The 15,975-nt window shown below is 43.0% G+C and overlaps 1 protein-coding gene across 5 annotated transcripts in view; it reads left to right on the top strand.

Annotated features, from left to right (window-relative positions):
• Nucleotides 1-410: 410 nt before the first annotated feature.
• LOC310633536 (zinc finger protein 215-like) overlaps nucleotides 411-15,975 on the top strand; it is a 32,520-nt gene continuing 16,955 nt past the window's right edge. For 2 of the 5 annotated variants that reach the window (XM_083351271.1, XM_083351269.1), the window contains exons 1-4: nucleotides 411-853; nucleotides 1,082-1,181; nucleotides 1,296-1,372; nucleotides 2,148-2,277. In XM_083351271.1, the coding sequence (XP_083207397.1) occupies nucleotides 437-853; nucleotides 1,082-1,181; nucleotides 1,296-1,372; nucleotides 2,148-2,277 (724 nt within the window). In that variant the 5' untranslated portion in view covers nucleotides 411-436. Of the gene's footprint in view, nucleotides 854-1,081; nucleotides 1,182-1,295; nucleotides 1,373-2,147; nucleotides 2,278-2,923; nucleotides 3,110-5,052; nucleotides 7,970-9,366; nucleotides 9,445-14,433; nucleotides 14,642-15,975 lie in introns of those variants that run through there. The other 3 variants (XM_083351270.1, XM_083351265.1, XM_083351266.1) reach the window with 3 other exon arrangements.

Below are 15,975 nucleotides of genomic sequence, written 5' to 3'. Positions count from 1 at the left end.
CGTAGACGGGAAGCGCAGAGGCTGCCGGGAATCCTTGCGGGAAGGTGCATCTAGACAAGAAGCCCGATTTACACGAGTGGCTGTTTTGCCCGTGCAAAGGGGTTCCGCGCTGGAGAAGGGCCAAGTCTTCCCCCGAGGTGGGAGTCCGGAGTCCCATCTTCCGCTGCCTCCTTTTCCATGTAGGATGAATGTTGTTCAGTGGTTAAATCCACCACCTTCTCATTTTCTGAATTTATTTTCTTTTCCATTTCAGATGCAGAAACTAGAGTAATCTCAACAACCTTCCTAACAAAACCTTAACTCTTGGGCGAAGACCTTGGATAGCCTTTGTGGTCAGTTCTGCAGCTACCAGAATAGTCCTATGAATTGAAAGGTGTTTGGAGATGCACAAGATTCCTCTGACCTGTCTGGAATTTCCTTACAGGACAGACAAAGGATGCAGAAACAACCGTTAGCAAGTGAGGGAACTGTAGAAGGCCCCTCTGCTGTTGAGTATGGCAGCTGTGGGAAGATCTGGGCAAAAACTGAGAAGTTCCTGGAGGAGAAAACCATCATCCATTCAGAGATTCAGCCCTGCCACTTCAGAAACATCCAATATCAGGAGATTGATGGTCCCCGAGGACTTTGCAGCCGACTTCACAACCATTATATTCAATGGCTGAGACCAGAAAAGCACACCAAAGCCCAGATGTTGGACCTAGTAGTTCTTGAGCAACTGCTCGCCCTTCTGCCCCTTCTGGTGGCAAACTGGTTGCGTGAGTGTGGAGCAGAGACCAGCTCCCAAGCGGTGGCCCTGGCGGAAGGCTTCCTCATGAGTCAGGCAGAGGAACAGAAAGAGCAAGTTGAATTGCAGGTAAGAAACCTTTCCTACTTCTTTAGTCGTCATAATATGTGGAAATTTTTCACTAGTTCTTGCAGGACATTGTTCTATTATCCATTCTAGAAGACAGACTGGAGACAGCTGTTCCTTTCTTAAATTCTAGGCTCATTGATTGATATTGTGGGATTGAAGTTGTTTTTTAAGAGAACAAGAATCCACTTCATGTTGTGCAATGTCTTATTCAAATCTTTCTCTCTACAGACTAGAGACCCTATGAGAATCAGGAATTCATCAAATCCCTCTGAGGAGCTGTTTTTCAGGAAGGTCTATCAGGAATCCACAAGTCAGTACATCTCAGATGGTAATCAAAAATCTGCCCATTCCCAAGAGAGGTCTTACCGTCTCTATATGTCCTCTTCTGTAGAATGCCTCCTGCCATTTTATTATCCATTTACAAATTCTGTCTCCTTCACAGGGAAGAATAGAATGAATTTGACTCCTTTCTATGGAGGTGCTGAAAGAGCGTTTGAAGTTCCAACTCAAGTAACAGAGGTATAATAAAACAAAATGTTCTCAATAGTAATCCAAGTAGTAATTCTTTGGCATGGAATTGTGCAATAATAATGGAAAGAATCACATTGGCACCTTACACCTTCTAAAACACCTTGTTTATAGCCAGTGATAAGAAAAATAATGGCACCAGGTTAAAAAATAAAGGAGACTGTTAAGATCCAAAGAGGGCGGTCAGCGTTTAGAGGAATTTCTAATACTCCAATTTGTGCCTGGAATTTGGGGCCAAACAATCCAGCTTTGGAAAGGATGAGAAATGCTCTTCCCAAGCAGCTTTCTCTTCTTCAACCATTGGGTTGGGGTACAAGCAGTGGATTCCTTGTAATCTGAGGAGCAGCAGAAACAGGGCTTGTGTGCCTTTGTCTATTCATGACACCCATGTAAATCCCTGGGTGCCTCTCAAACAATTTCAGTGAAGGTTTTGAGCATGAATAGGACTGTTTGTTCTGGAGACACCACAAGCCTTTTACTTAAATGGTAAAAAGAACCCCTCCACCTGTATTTTCTTCTGCAAACGCTGGGTGTATGGGAGCGAGTGATAGGTGGAGTTTCCAAGGCCCATTCCAGTTGATTCTCTCCAGATGCTGAAAGTCTTGCTGATGGATGGGGGTGGATAGACAAACAGACAGATCCAGACGAAAAGTGTGATTTATTTCACTGAATGACCTGAAATGTATATCTTTGCTTATAATCACTTAAACAATAGGATAGATCTTGAAAATCCTCCTGATTATTCTTCTGTTTTCTTCTCATTCAGGAGGGTCTTGTGTCCTTTAAGGAGGTGGCTGTGTATTTCTCCGATGAGGAGTGGTCTCAGCTGGATGCTGACCAAAAAGCACTGTATCGGGAAGTCATGCTGGAAAATCAGAGGAACGTGGCCTCTTTGGGTAAGAATATGCTACTCCCCTGTCAGAGTGTTTTGCAATATGTTCTGTAATTAGATGTATTAGTTCTTATTGTTTTATTAAAGGAATTTTATCAGAATAAAAACAATAAAAAATGTTGAAGTGTAAATGAAAATAATTGATAAATAAGAAAAAAAGTATTATAAAATTAAGAAAAAGAAAAGACAAAGTAATAAAGAAGTTAGAATTTGTCCCCTGTTTCTAAGGTATATCACTGTTTCCCCTTTGCATAATTTATCCATTCTAATATTGAAAGACAAGTTGATGACAGGTTTTCTTTTCTTCAGCAAAGTCCATGGGGGGTTCCAATCACTAATAAATATAGGCACTAATCTTAATCAGAGTCAATTTAGTCATCATTGAGAATTCTATCATCTTCCTCAACCATTCCACAATTCTACTTATTGTAGAGCCCTTCAGCTTTATGTGTATAATAGACTCACTGTGGCTGTCATACTCAGAAACTATCTTCTTGGACTTTTCATTGGTGCCAAAATGAAGTGTTCTGATTTCAGCTGGATATTGATCTTGTATCACTGAATCTTTTTGAATTCAATTTTTTCTAGTTTTTTTTTACAAGTCCACAAAAGCATGACAAATCGATCCTTTGTCTTGTCCACATTTCCAGTGTATAACTCTTCACCTTCAGGAAGCCTGGGGAATGGAAATCTTAGGCCGGGCTCCTCGCAGCTAAAGCAGTCGTCTAGGTCCAAACCTGACCCTGGGCAAGTCGGGTTGCTTACAGGGCGAGGCTGCACATTGCCAGAGGACAACTGCAAAGGGCACGCGTGGATCCCTGCAGCTCCTGGAGACTGTGAGCGCTGTTTTTGGCTCTGCTTGGTTTCCTACCCCACTCCTGCCAAGCTGATCTTGTGGGCAGAATTGCCTTCCACCTTTCCCGCCACTACATTGGCAGGAGAGTTTGTGTGCTCATCTGCCTTGCTGTTTTCAGCAGCACTCCAGTGCCTGGCTGGCCACCTCAGATCAGCTGCAGCGCACCATGGAGAGAATGGCTGAGGTTTGGGGGATAGTGTATCCCCATTCGTAGTGTGGCCACTGTTCAATTGCCACGCCACCTCTCAGGAGGGCAGCGTCAGCTCCCAATGAAATGACGGGAAAGGTGGAAGACAATCCCTTCGGCCGAGTGGAACAGGTTTTCTGTTTTCTATATCTGGCTTCAGACAGCTTTCCCTCACCCTTGACCAGTCTTCCAATCCCTGCTGCTGAAAAATATCCCCACAGCATGATGCTACACCATCATGCTTTGTTGTTGGGATGGTATTGGGAAGGCGATAAGCAGTGCCTGGTTTCCTCCAGACATAATGTTTATAATCACGGCCAAACAGTTCAATCTTGGTTTCATGAGTCTATAGAATCTTGTTCCTCACAGTCTGAGAATCTTTGAGGTTTTTTTTTCAAACTATAAGCAGGCTTTCATGTGTTTAGCACTGAGGAGAGGCTTCTGTCTAGCCACTGCCATAAAGCCCAAATCGGTGGAGGGCTGCAATGATGGTTGTCCTTCTGGAATGCTGTCTCATCTCCACACGGGATCTCTGGAGCTCAGTCAGAGTGCCCATCGGGTTCTTGGTCATCTATCTTACTACGGCCCTTCTCTCCAGATTGCTCAGTCTGACTAGGCGACCAGCTGTTAGAAGAGTTCTGGTTGTGCCAAGCTTCTGGCATTTGAGAATTATGGAGGCCACTGTGCTCTTAGGAAACTTCAGTGCAGCAGAAATTTTATTGTAGCCTTTCCCAGACCTGTGCCTTGCAAAAATCTTCTCTCTGAGCTCCGCAGGCAGTTCCTTTGACCTCATGGCTTTTGCTCTGCTACAGTATGCATTGTCAGCAGTGAAGCCTTCTATAAAGAGCTGTGTGCCTTTCGAAATCACGACCCGTCAATTTAAATTACCACAGGTGTCCTCCAATCTAGGTGTTCTAGCCTGTCAGCAATGATCAAGAGAAATAGGAGGCATAAATTTCACATGTTATTGCAAAGGGCCAGGTGTGCAGAGCTTGTCACATCATACCCCAAAAAACTCAAGGCTATAAATGCTGCCAAAGGTGCTTCAACAAAGTACTGAATGAAGTGTCTAAATACTTATGCCAATGTGATATTTTAGTTTTTTTCATTTTAATAAATTTAAAGACATTTCTAAAATTCTTTTCACTTTGTCTTTATGGGGTACTGAATGTACCTTAATGAGAAAAAAATGATTTTCAACAACTGTAGAATCAAGGTGCAGCATAATATTTTGACAGAAATTAAGGAGGTCTGAATATTTTATGAATGCACTATATATCCTTTTTGCATTCTTGACTTAATTTGGTACTTGCACAGGTCAACTGCTAATGGCTCTCAAAATGTTATCCATGTCATTTCCTGCTGCTTTTTTTTCTGAGAGCAATTTAGATGTTTTGGGGGTACAGCCTAAGTTTATATCTGTTTTTTATTTTCAGTGTGGCATTTATAACATTACAGTTTTCTAATCTAGTTTGATCCTAAATTTATCATACCACAAATATACATGACACCCAAACCTTTATAAAGCCATTCTAGTTCTAAAATTATCTTAATTCTGAGCAACTCCCATTTCTTATCCAAACCACACAGCAGACTACAAAGTACCATTTAAAATCAGGCAAACCAAATCTTGCCCTTTCGAACTTCGGAGAATTGGATACTTAATTTATGGTTTCTTCCTTGCTATTCAACCCTACATTCATCTTCCAAAACTTTCATTTTTCTTTTCTGTGAAGGTAATAATGGAGAGGAAAATGAAGATTCTGGGAAACTATTCCGACTGATCAGTCGTGGATACAATACGAAAAACCCTACAATTCTAATGGAAGTAGAAAGCCATGAGAGAAACCAGTCAAATAACTGGAATCAGGAAAGTTCATCATCTGTTCATGCACCAATGAAAGCCTCTGTGGCCCAAGAAGAAAAAATGAAGAACAAATATATTGGAAAATGTATAAAACTATTCAAAGACCAATTTGATGTAAATGAACACTGTCAAATTGAAACAAAAGGAGAAGATTATATATCCAGAGACAATGGAAAAAATTACAAATGGACCTTCTCCCACACATCTCAAAAAAGAACCCAGGCAGAAGAGAAGCCACACAAATGCATGGAGTGCGGAAAGAGCTTTAATAAGAACAATCAACTTATCTACCATAAAAGGATCCACAAAGCAGAGAGAACGTGTAAATGCATGGAGTGTGGGAAAAACTTTACTAGTAAGAGTCATCTTACACGTCATCAAATAATCCACACAGGGGAAAGGCCTTATAAATGCATGGAGTGTGGAAACAGCTTTACTAACAGTAGAGAACTTACTTCACATAAAAGGATCCACACAAGAGAGAAGCTCTACAAATGCACAGAGTGTGGAAAGTGCTTGAGCTCACTCAAAAATCTTTCTGTACATGAAACGATCCACACAGGGGAAAGGCCTTATAAATGCATGGTGTGTGGAAAGACCTTTATTCATACCACTCATCTTAGTTCACATACAAGGACCCACACAGGAGAGAAGCCCTATAAATGCATTCAGTGTGGAAAGAGCTTTAGTCAAAGCAGCAATCTTACTTCCCATAAAAGGATCCACACAGGAGAGAAGCCCTATAAATGCACGGAGTGTGGAAAGAGCTTCACTTTTAGTACTTCTCTTACTTTGCATTGCCGGATCCATACTGGTGAGAAACCACATAAATGTATAGAGTGTGGAAAGAGCTTTACTCATAGGAGCAGTCTTGCTTGCCACAAAAAGATCCACACAGAGGAGAAGCCCTATAAATGCCTAGAGTGTGGAAAGAGTTTCCCTAAGAGCCCTGACCTTATTTTCCATAAAAGGATCCACGCAGGGGGAAAGCCATATACGTGCCTGGAGTGTGGAAAGTGCTTTGTTAAGAACTCTCAACTTATTTACCATAGTAGGACACATACAGGGGAGAAGCCATATAAATGCATGGAGTGTGGTAAGGCTTTTATTACAAACAGTTATCTTAACTTCCACAAAAAAACCCACACAGGGGAGAAGCCTTATAAATGCATGGAATGTGGAAAGAGTTTTTCTACGAACAGTTATCTTAACACCCATAAAAGGACCCATACAGGGGAGAAGCCCTATAAATGCATGGAGTGTGGAAAAAGCTTCACTTTTAGTAATTCTCTTGCTTTGCATTTCCGTATACATAAGGGGCAGACACATTATAAATGCATGGAATGTGGAAAGACTTTTTCTACGAATAGTTATCTTAACATCCATAAAAGGACCCACATAGGGGAGAAAGCTTATAAATGCATGGAATGTGGGAAGATTTTTTCTACAAACAATTATCTTAACAAACATAAAAGGACCCACACAGGGGAGAAGCCTTATAAATGTATGGTGTGTGGAAAAGGTTTTATGATAAGCACTTATGTTAAATACCATAAAAGGATCCACACTGGGGAGAAGCCGTACAAATGCATGCAGTGTGGAAAGAGCTTTATTAAGAACTGCCAACTTATTTACCATAGTAGGATACATACCGGGGAGAAGCCATATAAATGCATGGAGTGTGGAAAATGCTTTTCTGTCTCTAGTAACCTTACCTGCCATAAAAAGATTCACACAGGGGAGAAGCCTTATAAATGCATTGAGTGTGGAAAGAGTTTTTCTACAAAGAATTATCTTTACACCCATAAAAGGATCCACACAGGGGAGAAGCCATATAAATGTATGGTGTGTGGAAAAAGTTTTATTACAAATAGTTATCTTAACTCCCATAAAAGGACCCATGCAGTGTAGAAGCCCTATAAATCTCTAAAATGTGGAAAAGGCTTCAAGAGGACTAATCGCCAAATGTTCCATATACGGATACATTTGGGTGAGAATCTGTTGTAACTCTTAGGTTTAGTTGTTGAAATATATTGATTTCTAATTAACATCTACTGAATTTTTTGACTCTGACCTTCACAATTGGAAGCTCCAGCGTGTGAATTTACTAATGGAAACCAAATGGTACGCATCTGGTGTTTTAATTATGAACAATGGGTTTTTGTCGCTACTGTCATTTGAAGGCCACCAATGCCATTTCACATAAATAAAGAGAACATCTTTTTTTCTTCATGTTTATCCCATTTCCAATTGGATTATAACAAAGTCCAAATCCCCAATGAAACTTATAAAAAAAATTAATTTTTGAGAGCAAGCATAGGGCTTAGCTAGCAAAATGTTATTCCAGCCAAACTATGGGAAAGGCATTAATCAGGAATGATGTCAGATGCCTATCTTCGCTTTCTTTGAAGCTCCATTACTAGGGGAAGGGGACATTTGGTAGAGGAAGACTGCTGGAGGTGTTAAAGAATCGTGTGAGATATGGACATTAACAGGAACTAAAGTTACCAAGCTGAGCCATCTGCTGTCAAGGACACCAGCCGTGAGAAAGGAATTGATAGCCGCTCCTGAGATACCAGGTTGCTAAAACATTGGACCAGGATTGGATTGGACTGATCTAGCCAAGGGAAGGGCTTTGGACATTGCAGATTGCTTTCAATATAGCCCTTGAAATTCATGTGCAAAAGTCTTTCCAAGCATCAGGACAATATTTTACTTTTCTATAGTGAGATGTGGGCTAAGAAAAAGTCTTCATTTAATGTAAATGAAAATTTATATACAACAGGTGCAGCCTCTTCTTCACTGAGAATTCGTTGTATAGAAGGGGAAAGCTGGCAACAATGGAAAAATGCTATTTGTGGAGATCCAAGAATTGCTAAGAGACAGAACCGAAATAACTGCAAGAAAAGAATGAGACTCCCTGCCTGAAAATCCATGGAAGGGTGCTTCATGCAACTGTCCAGGGTGCAGAATTTTCCAAAGCAGCTCCATTATTAGAGGATTAATTAGAGGAGGGGAGAAGAAAGCCCCATGACAAATGCCTATGGATATTCTCAGACATCCAGGTCCTGGATGTTCCAAAGGTACTTTTTCAAAAGACAACTGTACTTTTGTATTTTCCTGAAGACGATTCACTTCTCATTGAAGAAGTATCTTCTGTTGCGAAGAAGCATCTTTAGAAATGATACTCGGACAAGAAGCAAAATCTTCAAGAAAGTAAAAAGTCAAGTTGCCTTTTAAAAAATTGCCTTTGGGACCCCTTGAAATATCTACTGTGGAGCGAAAATGGCTTTCATACATAAACATGGAGAGAGAAGATAGAGATAGAAATAGATACCGTGTTTCCCCCACAAATTAGACTGGGTTTTAAATTGGGGGGGCATCAAAAGACCCATTAGGTCTTATTTTTGGAGGATGTCTTATATACAGCAGGTGAACATGCATGGGTAAGATGATGTTTGGTTGAAAAAGCAGGACATGGCCTACACATGGGGTGGAGATGCAGAATTTTGAAGTGTGGTGGCGATTGGGCCTACCTTGGAGCGTGCAGGTGGACCATCTACTGGTATGAGAGAGTTTGGGCAAGAGGGTATGTGTGCCCTTCCCATGCCAGTCCAGCCCATGCAACCCTGGGCCCGCTGTGCTGGGTGGCGGCAGGAAGTGTGCGGGGGTGGCCAGGGCAATGCTCCTCCAGGTGGACCTGGGATGCAGGGAGGCTGTCTTCCTGATCCGGCCTGCCCAAGAGGTGAGCAGGGAGGTGGCAGCCCTGGGTCAGATTGCCAGCCAGAAGGTCGAGGAGAGCTGAAGCGAGTGGACGTCCTATCTGCAGTGCCCTTGCCGGTTGTTCCACATCAGAACCAGAATGCTTCTGCATTTCAGTGGATGCTAGCCTTCCATCCACTATGCCTGGGCAGCTACTGGAGAAAAAAGGACCCATTTTAGGACCTGGTGCCATTGGGGGCAGTTGCCTTGCCACGGACCTGGACAGCTTGCCACACCATCGCTCAGCTGCTCTCACTTCTCCCAAGCATTTGTTTGCTAACCACCTTTCCAGCTCCATCATGTTTCTCTGTCTCTGTTGTTTCTCTGCCTCTGCATGCAGAGAGAAAATTTTGTGGGGCTGAAAAAAAAAAGTTCTTTTTTTGCGAGAATTTGGAATGTCTGATTGAATTTTCTTTTTTAGTCCCAGAAACTTGTTTCCCTGCACGTGGAGGTGGAGAAACACGACGAGATGGAGAAATGCGGCAGAGCTGAAAAGGAAGTTAGTGAAGAAATGCTTGAGGGAAGCTTCCCCCCCCCCTGCCTCTGCCTCTACTTGCATGTTCGGCCTGCTAAACCTCATTTCTGTCTGGGTGATGGATTTAGTGAAGTGAAGGGGGGGTGGGGGAAGGCAGGCAGTGCAGATTCCCCATACGTGAGACGTGTTTTTTTCCCCCACTGCTGGATTTTTTGCTGCCATACTGTTTAACTTTCTTTAAAGTTTACTTGATGCAGAATGGGAAGGATCAGCATTCTGCATCAATAAACTTTAAAAAAAGTTATAAGGTATGGCAGCAAAAATCTGCCAGCATCGAAAAAACCCCCATTGTTTTTAGATGCCAGACTAGCGTGAATTCATGTGCCTCTAATGCCCTTGCTTGCTGCAAAGCCAGATTGGAGCCCTTGGGCTGCTCCTTTGAGCCCATTTCAGAGCCGGTCCAAAAAGGAAGGGAATGGTTCCCACCCTACCCGATCGCTGCGGGTCTTCATTTCCAAAGACCCTCTGCACACACTGGAGAAACTGAGATCCAGGACTGAAAAAGCAGCAACAGGAGCAAAGGGCTGTTCAAAGGAGGAGGAAGTAGGAGAAAGTGAGAGAAGCCATTGAGCAGGCAAGGCGCAACAGGTGTCGGGCATGGTAGGCCTGGCTGCAGGGGCCCTTCGGCACGGTAAGCTGTGTAGGGTACGTGGAACAGCTCTCCCTGACCTCCCACTCCACCTTGTGTCTAGCAACCGGATGGTATGATGGAATGGGTGGCCAGCCAGCTGTGCAAGCTCTTAAGTAAGGCTTATTTTGGGGGTAGGGCTTATATTAGGCCCAACATGAAAAATGAAGCTAGGTCTTCTATTGGGGGTAGGTCTTGTTTTCGGGGAAAATGGTAGATAAAGCAAGATAGAAATACCATATTTTTCCATATATAAGACACTATTTCCTCCTGCAAACACCCTGTTTAAAAATCAGGAGCGTCTTATACAAGTGCAGCGTCTTATACACAGAAAAATAAGTGACCTCCGCAGCCCAGGGCATTCCTGTGTACGTTGCCATACTGCCTGGCGCAGGTTTCAAGCCCCTGTTGGCTTGCCACTAACAGGAGGTGGGAAGGGGCAAGATTGTTGGCCTGCCGAACTTCTGGATTTGCCGGCTCAGCTGTTTGGCGCTCTGCCAAACAGCTGCTCGGCCCAGAGAAACTCGCATGCCAGAACGTCTTATACAATGGTGCGTCTTACAGATGGAAAAATATGGTAGTTGCTAACCTGTGGTAATAGGAAGAGAGTAAAATAAGCAAGGTGCCTTTAGGGTTAACTTTACAAGTAAAGAGTGGGAGTTTAAAGTGTGTCTAATAAAGGTTTTTGTGGGAAAAACAATGGCTGTATGCATCTGCTTACTGTACAATAATAAAAGTCCAAATAATTATTAATAGTAAAATATTTTTGGGAGGATTTGTGTGGAGGACAAACTTCAGAGTTTCAGAGGCTCCTGCTGAGCTGAAGCAGTTCATTCAAATATTGCCCCTGGATGAATCTTTGTCAAAATGGAGAAAAGGCACCAATTCCAGTTTTCTGCCAATTATTGTCCAATGTTTCATTACAAAAATGGAACACAGAGTGACGTGGACAACAATTGTACTTTTCATTCGTGATCTGGAGACATCCCAATTCCCTTAAACACAAAGGGCTTTCCTACTCATATTACCTGAGGGTGTTTGCTATTCAACCCCCTAAATAAAACACATTTCCACTCTTGTTTTTCTCCCCCATACTGTTTGAATGTTACATTCTCTTTTCCACTTATTTTCCATCCTTTCGTAGTTCAGCCATTTCTCCAATCCCAGATGAGACGCCATTTCGCCGTTATTCAAGGGCAGATTGTAGATACACTACCAGAGAAATAGAAACATGGCAGAAATCTCCATTTTCCCAATTGTGGTTTCTCTGCCTGTGTCCCATCTTCCTCCTCTTCAGGCCATAGTTCGCAACAACTGCAAGACACAAATTGTGTTTCCCAGAGAGGCACCTGGTCTTTGTCTTCTGAGTTTGTCTTCTCAGTTTCTGAGAGGATTTGGGCCCATTCAGGCAGCTGTTCCTGCAGGAAACGAGTTCAAATCCTCTAGGGAAATTTTTCTTCACAGACGGTTCCTGGACAGGAAGATGGAGAAAATGCCACCTCTGGAGACACGGAGGCCTTTGTCAGGCAGAGAGCCATTGAGAGGGGCTTTTCCTCCTACTCCCTTGACCATCATCTCTGTCCTCTTTCCCGCCCTTTCAGGGAATGCTGGCACTTCGCATAGAGTCCACCAGAGAGCGCTCTCAGCCTTAATAGGGGATTGAACATGTGCAGGACTTTCGTAGCAAGACCCCGCTCTCTCGGTTCTCCGCCTCCCTCCGCTAAGAGTCGGGGGCGCGGCTTTGACGGGAGGCGCAGAGGATGCCGGGAAGCCTTGCGGGGGGGGGGGTTGCATTTACACTGCTGAGTTCCGTGAGTGGCGGTTCTGTCCGCGCTGAAGGTGACCGTGGAGACGGGCCAAGTCTTCCCCTGAGGTGGGAGTCTGGGATCCCATGTTGCCCTGCTGCTCTTTCCCATGCTTTGACCGGGCGGAGGGGGGGAGCAAAGGAGAGAAATGGGGGTCACCTCTGCATGGGGGGGAAGCCCCCCTGCCAGATCCAGGTGCAAGGCCGGGCCCCCCTGGTGGAGGACCAGAACTGGGGTGCTGCTTCCTCCGCCTCCCTGAAAATAAAACCCCAGTTAAAATTCTCAGCCTGGGTCAGAGAGCTCAAAGAGCCAAGTCTTCAGGTCCCTGCGGAATGAGCGTAGGTCAGGGGCAGTCCTGAGCTCCACGGGCAGCTGGTTCCAGATGGTAGGCGCACCCACAGAAAAGGCCCTCTCCCTGGATGTTATCCGCCGGCAATCTTTTACCGGTGGCACCCTGAGAAGACCCACCCTCTGCGAGTGCACTGGACGAAGGGAACTTGATGCTGGCAGCAGGTGTTCCCTCAAATATCCCGGACCCAAGCCGTTTAGGGCTTTATAGGTCATCACCAGCACTTTGAATCTCACCCGGAGGGCAACCGGAAGCCAATGCAGCTCACGGAGTAGAGGTGTTACATGGGAGTATCGGGAAACCCCCATCACAACTCGCGCGGCCGCATTCTGCACCAGTTGTAGTCTCCGAATGGTTCTCAAGGGCAGCCCCATGTAGAGAGCATTGCAATAGGAGGTCACGAGCGCATAAGTGACTGTGCGTAGGGCATCTCGGTCCAGGTAGGGTCGCAACTGGCGGACCAGGCGAACCTGGGCAAAAGCTCCCCTGGTCACGGTTCATATATGATCTTCAAAATTGAGCCGTGAGTCCAGGAGGACGCCTAAGTTGCAAGCCTTATCAACGGGGGGGTAACACCTCACCCCCCATCATTAAAGGTGGAATAGTTTGGTTAGCCTGAGATGCCGGTACGCAAAGCCACTCAGTCTTGGCAGGATTGAGACGAAGCCTGTTTCTCCCCATCCAGACCTGGACCGCCTCCAGGCAACGGGACATCACAGCAAGGGCATCGCTGGGTTGGTTCAGGGTGGAGAAAAAAAGTTGGGTATCATCAGCGTACTGATGATACCCCACCCCGAAACCACGAATGACCTCGCCCAGCGGCTTCATATAGATGTTGAACAGGTGCAGCCTCTTCTTCACTGAGAATTCGTTGTATAGAAGGGGAAAGCTGGCAACAATGGAAAAATGCTATTTGTGGAGATCTGTGCCCCAAAACATCCTAATGGCTCTCAGCAGAAAAAAGCAGCAAGGAAAGACAATGGATCAGATGTCAAGAGCCATTAAAACTTGAGCTACGGGAATACCAAATTAAGTCATGAATGGAAAAAAATAGTTTTCATATTATCAGAAAGATTCTAGGAAGATAAAATGATGCTTGCCGCATCATACCCAAAAGACTCAAGTTGTAGTTGCTGCCAAAAGTACTTCAACAAAGTAGTGAGTGAAGGGTCTGAATACTTATGCCAATTTGCAATACTTTAGTTTTTGCTTTTTAATCAATTCACAAACATTTCTAAAATACTGTTTGCATTTTGTCGTTATGGGTACTAAGTATAGATTAATGACAAAGGAAATGAATTTCAACAACTGTAGAATCAGACTGCAGCAAAACTAATTTAGCAAAAGTGATGGATGTTTGAATACTTTCTGAATGCACTGTGTCAGTAGTTTTCAAATTATTGGAAAGATTCCAGGTAAAGGGAACTATGATATTCAACAACATAAAGCAGAGTTTGAATCTCACTTGTGTAGAAAAGATGAATACGTAATTGCTAAAACCTCTAAATAGGCTGTGGAATGTGAAAACGAACAGAAAAAAAAAATCAAAAGTATATAAACGTACCTCAAGCTTATATTGGCAATGTGGACAAGATAAAGGATTATTTTGTCATGCTTTGGTGGACTTGTAAAAAAGCTAGAAATGTTTGAATTCAAAGACATTCAATGATACAGAGAACCTTAAAGATTAATATCCAACTGGAATCAGAACACTTTATCTTTGCACTAATTAACAGTTATTGAAGATTGTTTCTGAGTATGATATCCACAAAGAAACTATTACACACAAAATGTTGGAAGGGCTCTACAATAACTAGAATGATGGAATGGTTGGGGAAAAGAGTTCTCAATGATGACTAAATTGACTCTGATTACGGAAAAGACACTATCTTATATTATTGATTGAAAACCACTGATGGACTTTTTTACTAAAAAAGAAAAAGAAAAATCAACTTTTTATCAAACTTTAGTTGAAGATTGGAAAGGATAAATTGTTTAAAGGAGGAAACAATGATGTAACCGTAGAAAGACGGCACAAATTATAACTTATTACTTTGTATTTTCTCTTCATTTTTAACATACTTTTTTCTTATTCACTAATCACATTACTCGTTTCCTCTTCAAAATTTGTATTGTTTTTTAATAAAATTATAATAATAATAAAAAGAAAGTGTTAATGTATCTAATTACAGGTCTTCCAAAGACTCTGACATATTCTTACCCAAAGAGGCCACATTCCAATGATTTTCCAGCATGACTTCCCAATACAGTGCTTTTTCGTCATCATCCAGCTGAGACCACTCCTCCTCAGAGAAATACACAGCCACCTACTTGAAGGACACAAGACCCTCCTGAATGAGAAGAGAACAGAAGAAAAATCAGGAGGATTTCAAGCTCTGTCCTATTGTTTAAGTGATTCCAAGCAAAGATATGAATTTCAGGCCATTCAGTGAAAGGAATCCCACTTTTCATTGGTGTCTGTCTATCTATCTATCTATCCCCATCATCAACAAGACTTTCAGCATCTGGAGAGAATCAACTGTTATGGGCCTTGGATACCCACCTATCACTCATTACCATACATCCAGTGTTTCCAGAAGAAAATGCGGTGATGGTGCTTCGTTTTACTATGTAAGTGAAAGGCTTGTGTTGTCTCCAGAACAAACAATCTTATCCATGCTTAAAAGCTTCATTAAAGTTGTTTGAGAGCCACCCAGAGATTTACATGGCTGTCATGAATAGACAAAGGGACACAAGCCCTGTTTCGGCTGCTCCTCAGAGTACAAGGATTCCAATGCTTGTACCCCAACCCAATGGCTGAAGAAGAAAAATCTGCCTGGGAAGAGCATTTCTCAACCTTTCCAAAGCTGGATTATTTGGCCCCAAATTCCAGGCACAAAGTGCAGTATTAGAAATTACTTTAAAGGCTGAAGGACCTTGATCTGGCCACCCTCTTTGGATTTTAACAGTCTGCTTCATCTTTTAACCTTGTGCCATTATTTTGCTTATCATTGGTTATAAACAAGGCATTTTAGAACATGTAAGGTGCCAATTAAAAGACGATGCAGTAAAAGTGCTACACTCAATTTGCCAGCAAATTTGGAAAACTCAACAGTGGCCACAGGATTGAAAAAGATCAGTTTACATTCCAATTCCAAAGAAAGGCAGTGCCAAAGAATGTTCAAACTATTGCACCATTGCACTCATTTCTCATGCTAGTAAAGTTATGCTTAAAATCCTACAAGCTAGACTTCAGCAGTATGTGGATTGAGAATTACCAGAAGTACAGGCAGGATTTCGAAGAGGCAGAGGAACTAGAGATCAAATTGCCAACATACGCTGGATCATGGAGAAAGCTAGAGAGTTCCAGAAAAACATCTACTTCTGCTTCATTGACTATGCTAAAGCCTTTGATTGTGTGGATCATAACAAACTGTGGCAAGTCCTTAAAGAGATGGGCGTACCAGACCATCTTATTTGTCTCTTGAGAAACCTATATGCAGGCCAAGAAGCAACAGTGAGAACTGGACACAGAAGCACTGATTGGTTCAAAATTGGGAAAGGAGTCCAGCAAGGCTGTATACTGTCACCTTGCCTATTTAACTTATATGCAGAGCACATCATGAGCACATCTTTGTGGTAGCCCCTGAGATATTGGAACACTGCTATCATGTCACCCCTCACTCTTCTCTTCGTTAAACTACACATAACCA

Source organism: Vipera ursinii, assembly GCF_947247035.1.
Source record: "Vipera ursinii genome assembly, chromosome: 2".
NCBI classification, from domain to species: domain Eukaryota; kingdom Metazoa; phylum Chordata; class Lepidosauria; order Squamata; family Viperidae; genus Vipera; species Vipera ursinii.
The sequence above is the reverse complement of the archived record's forward strand: the minus strand, read 5'-3'. Positions and strand labels throughout refer to the sequence as shown.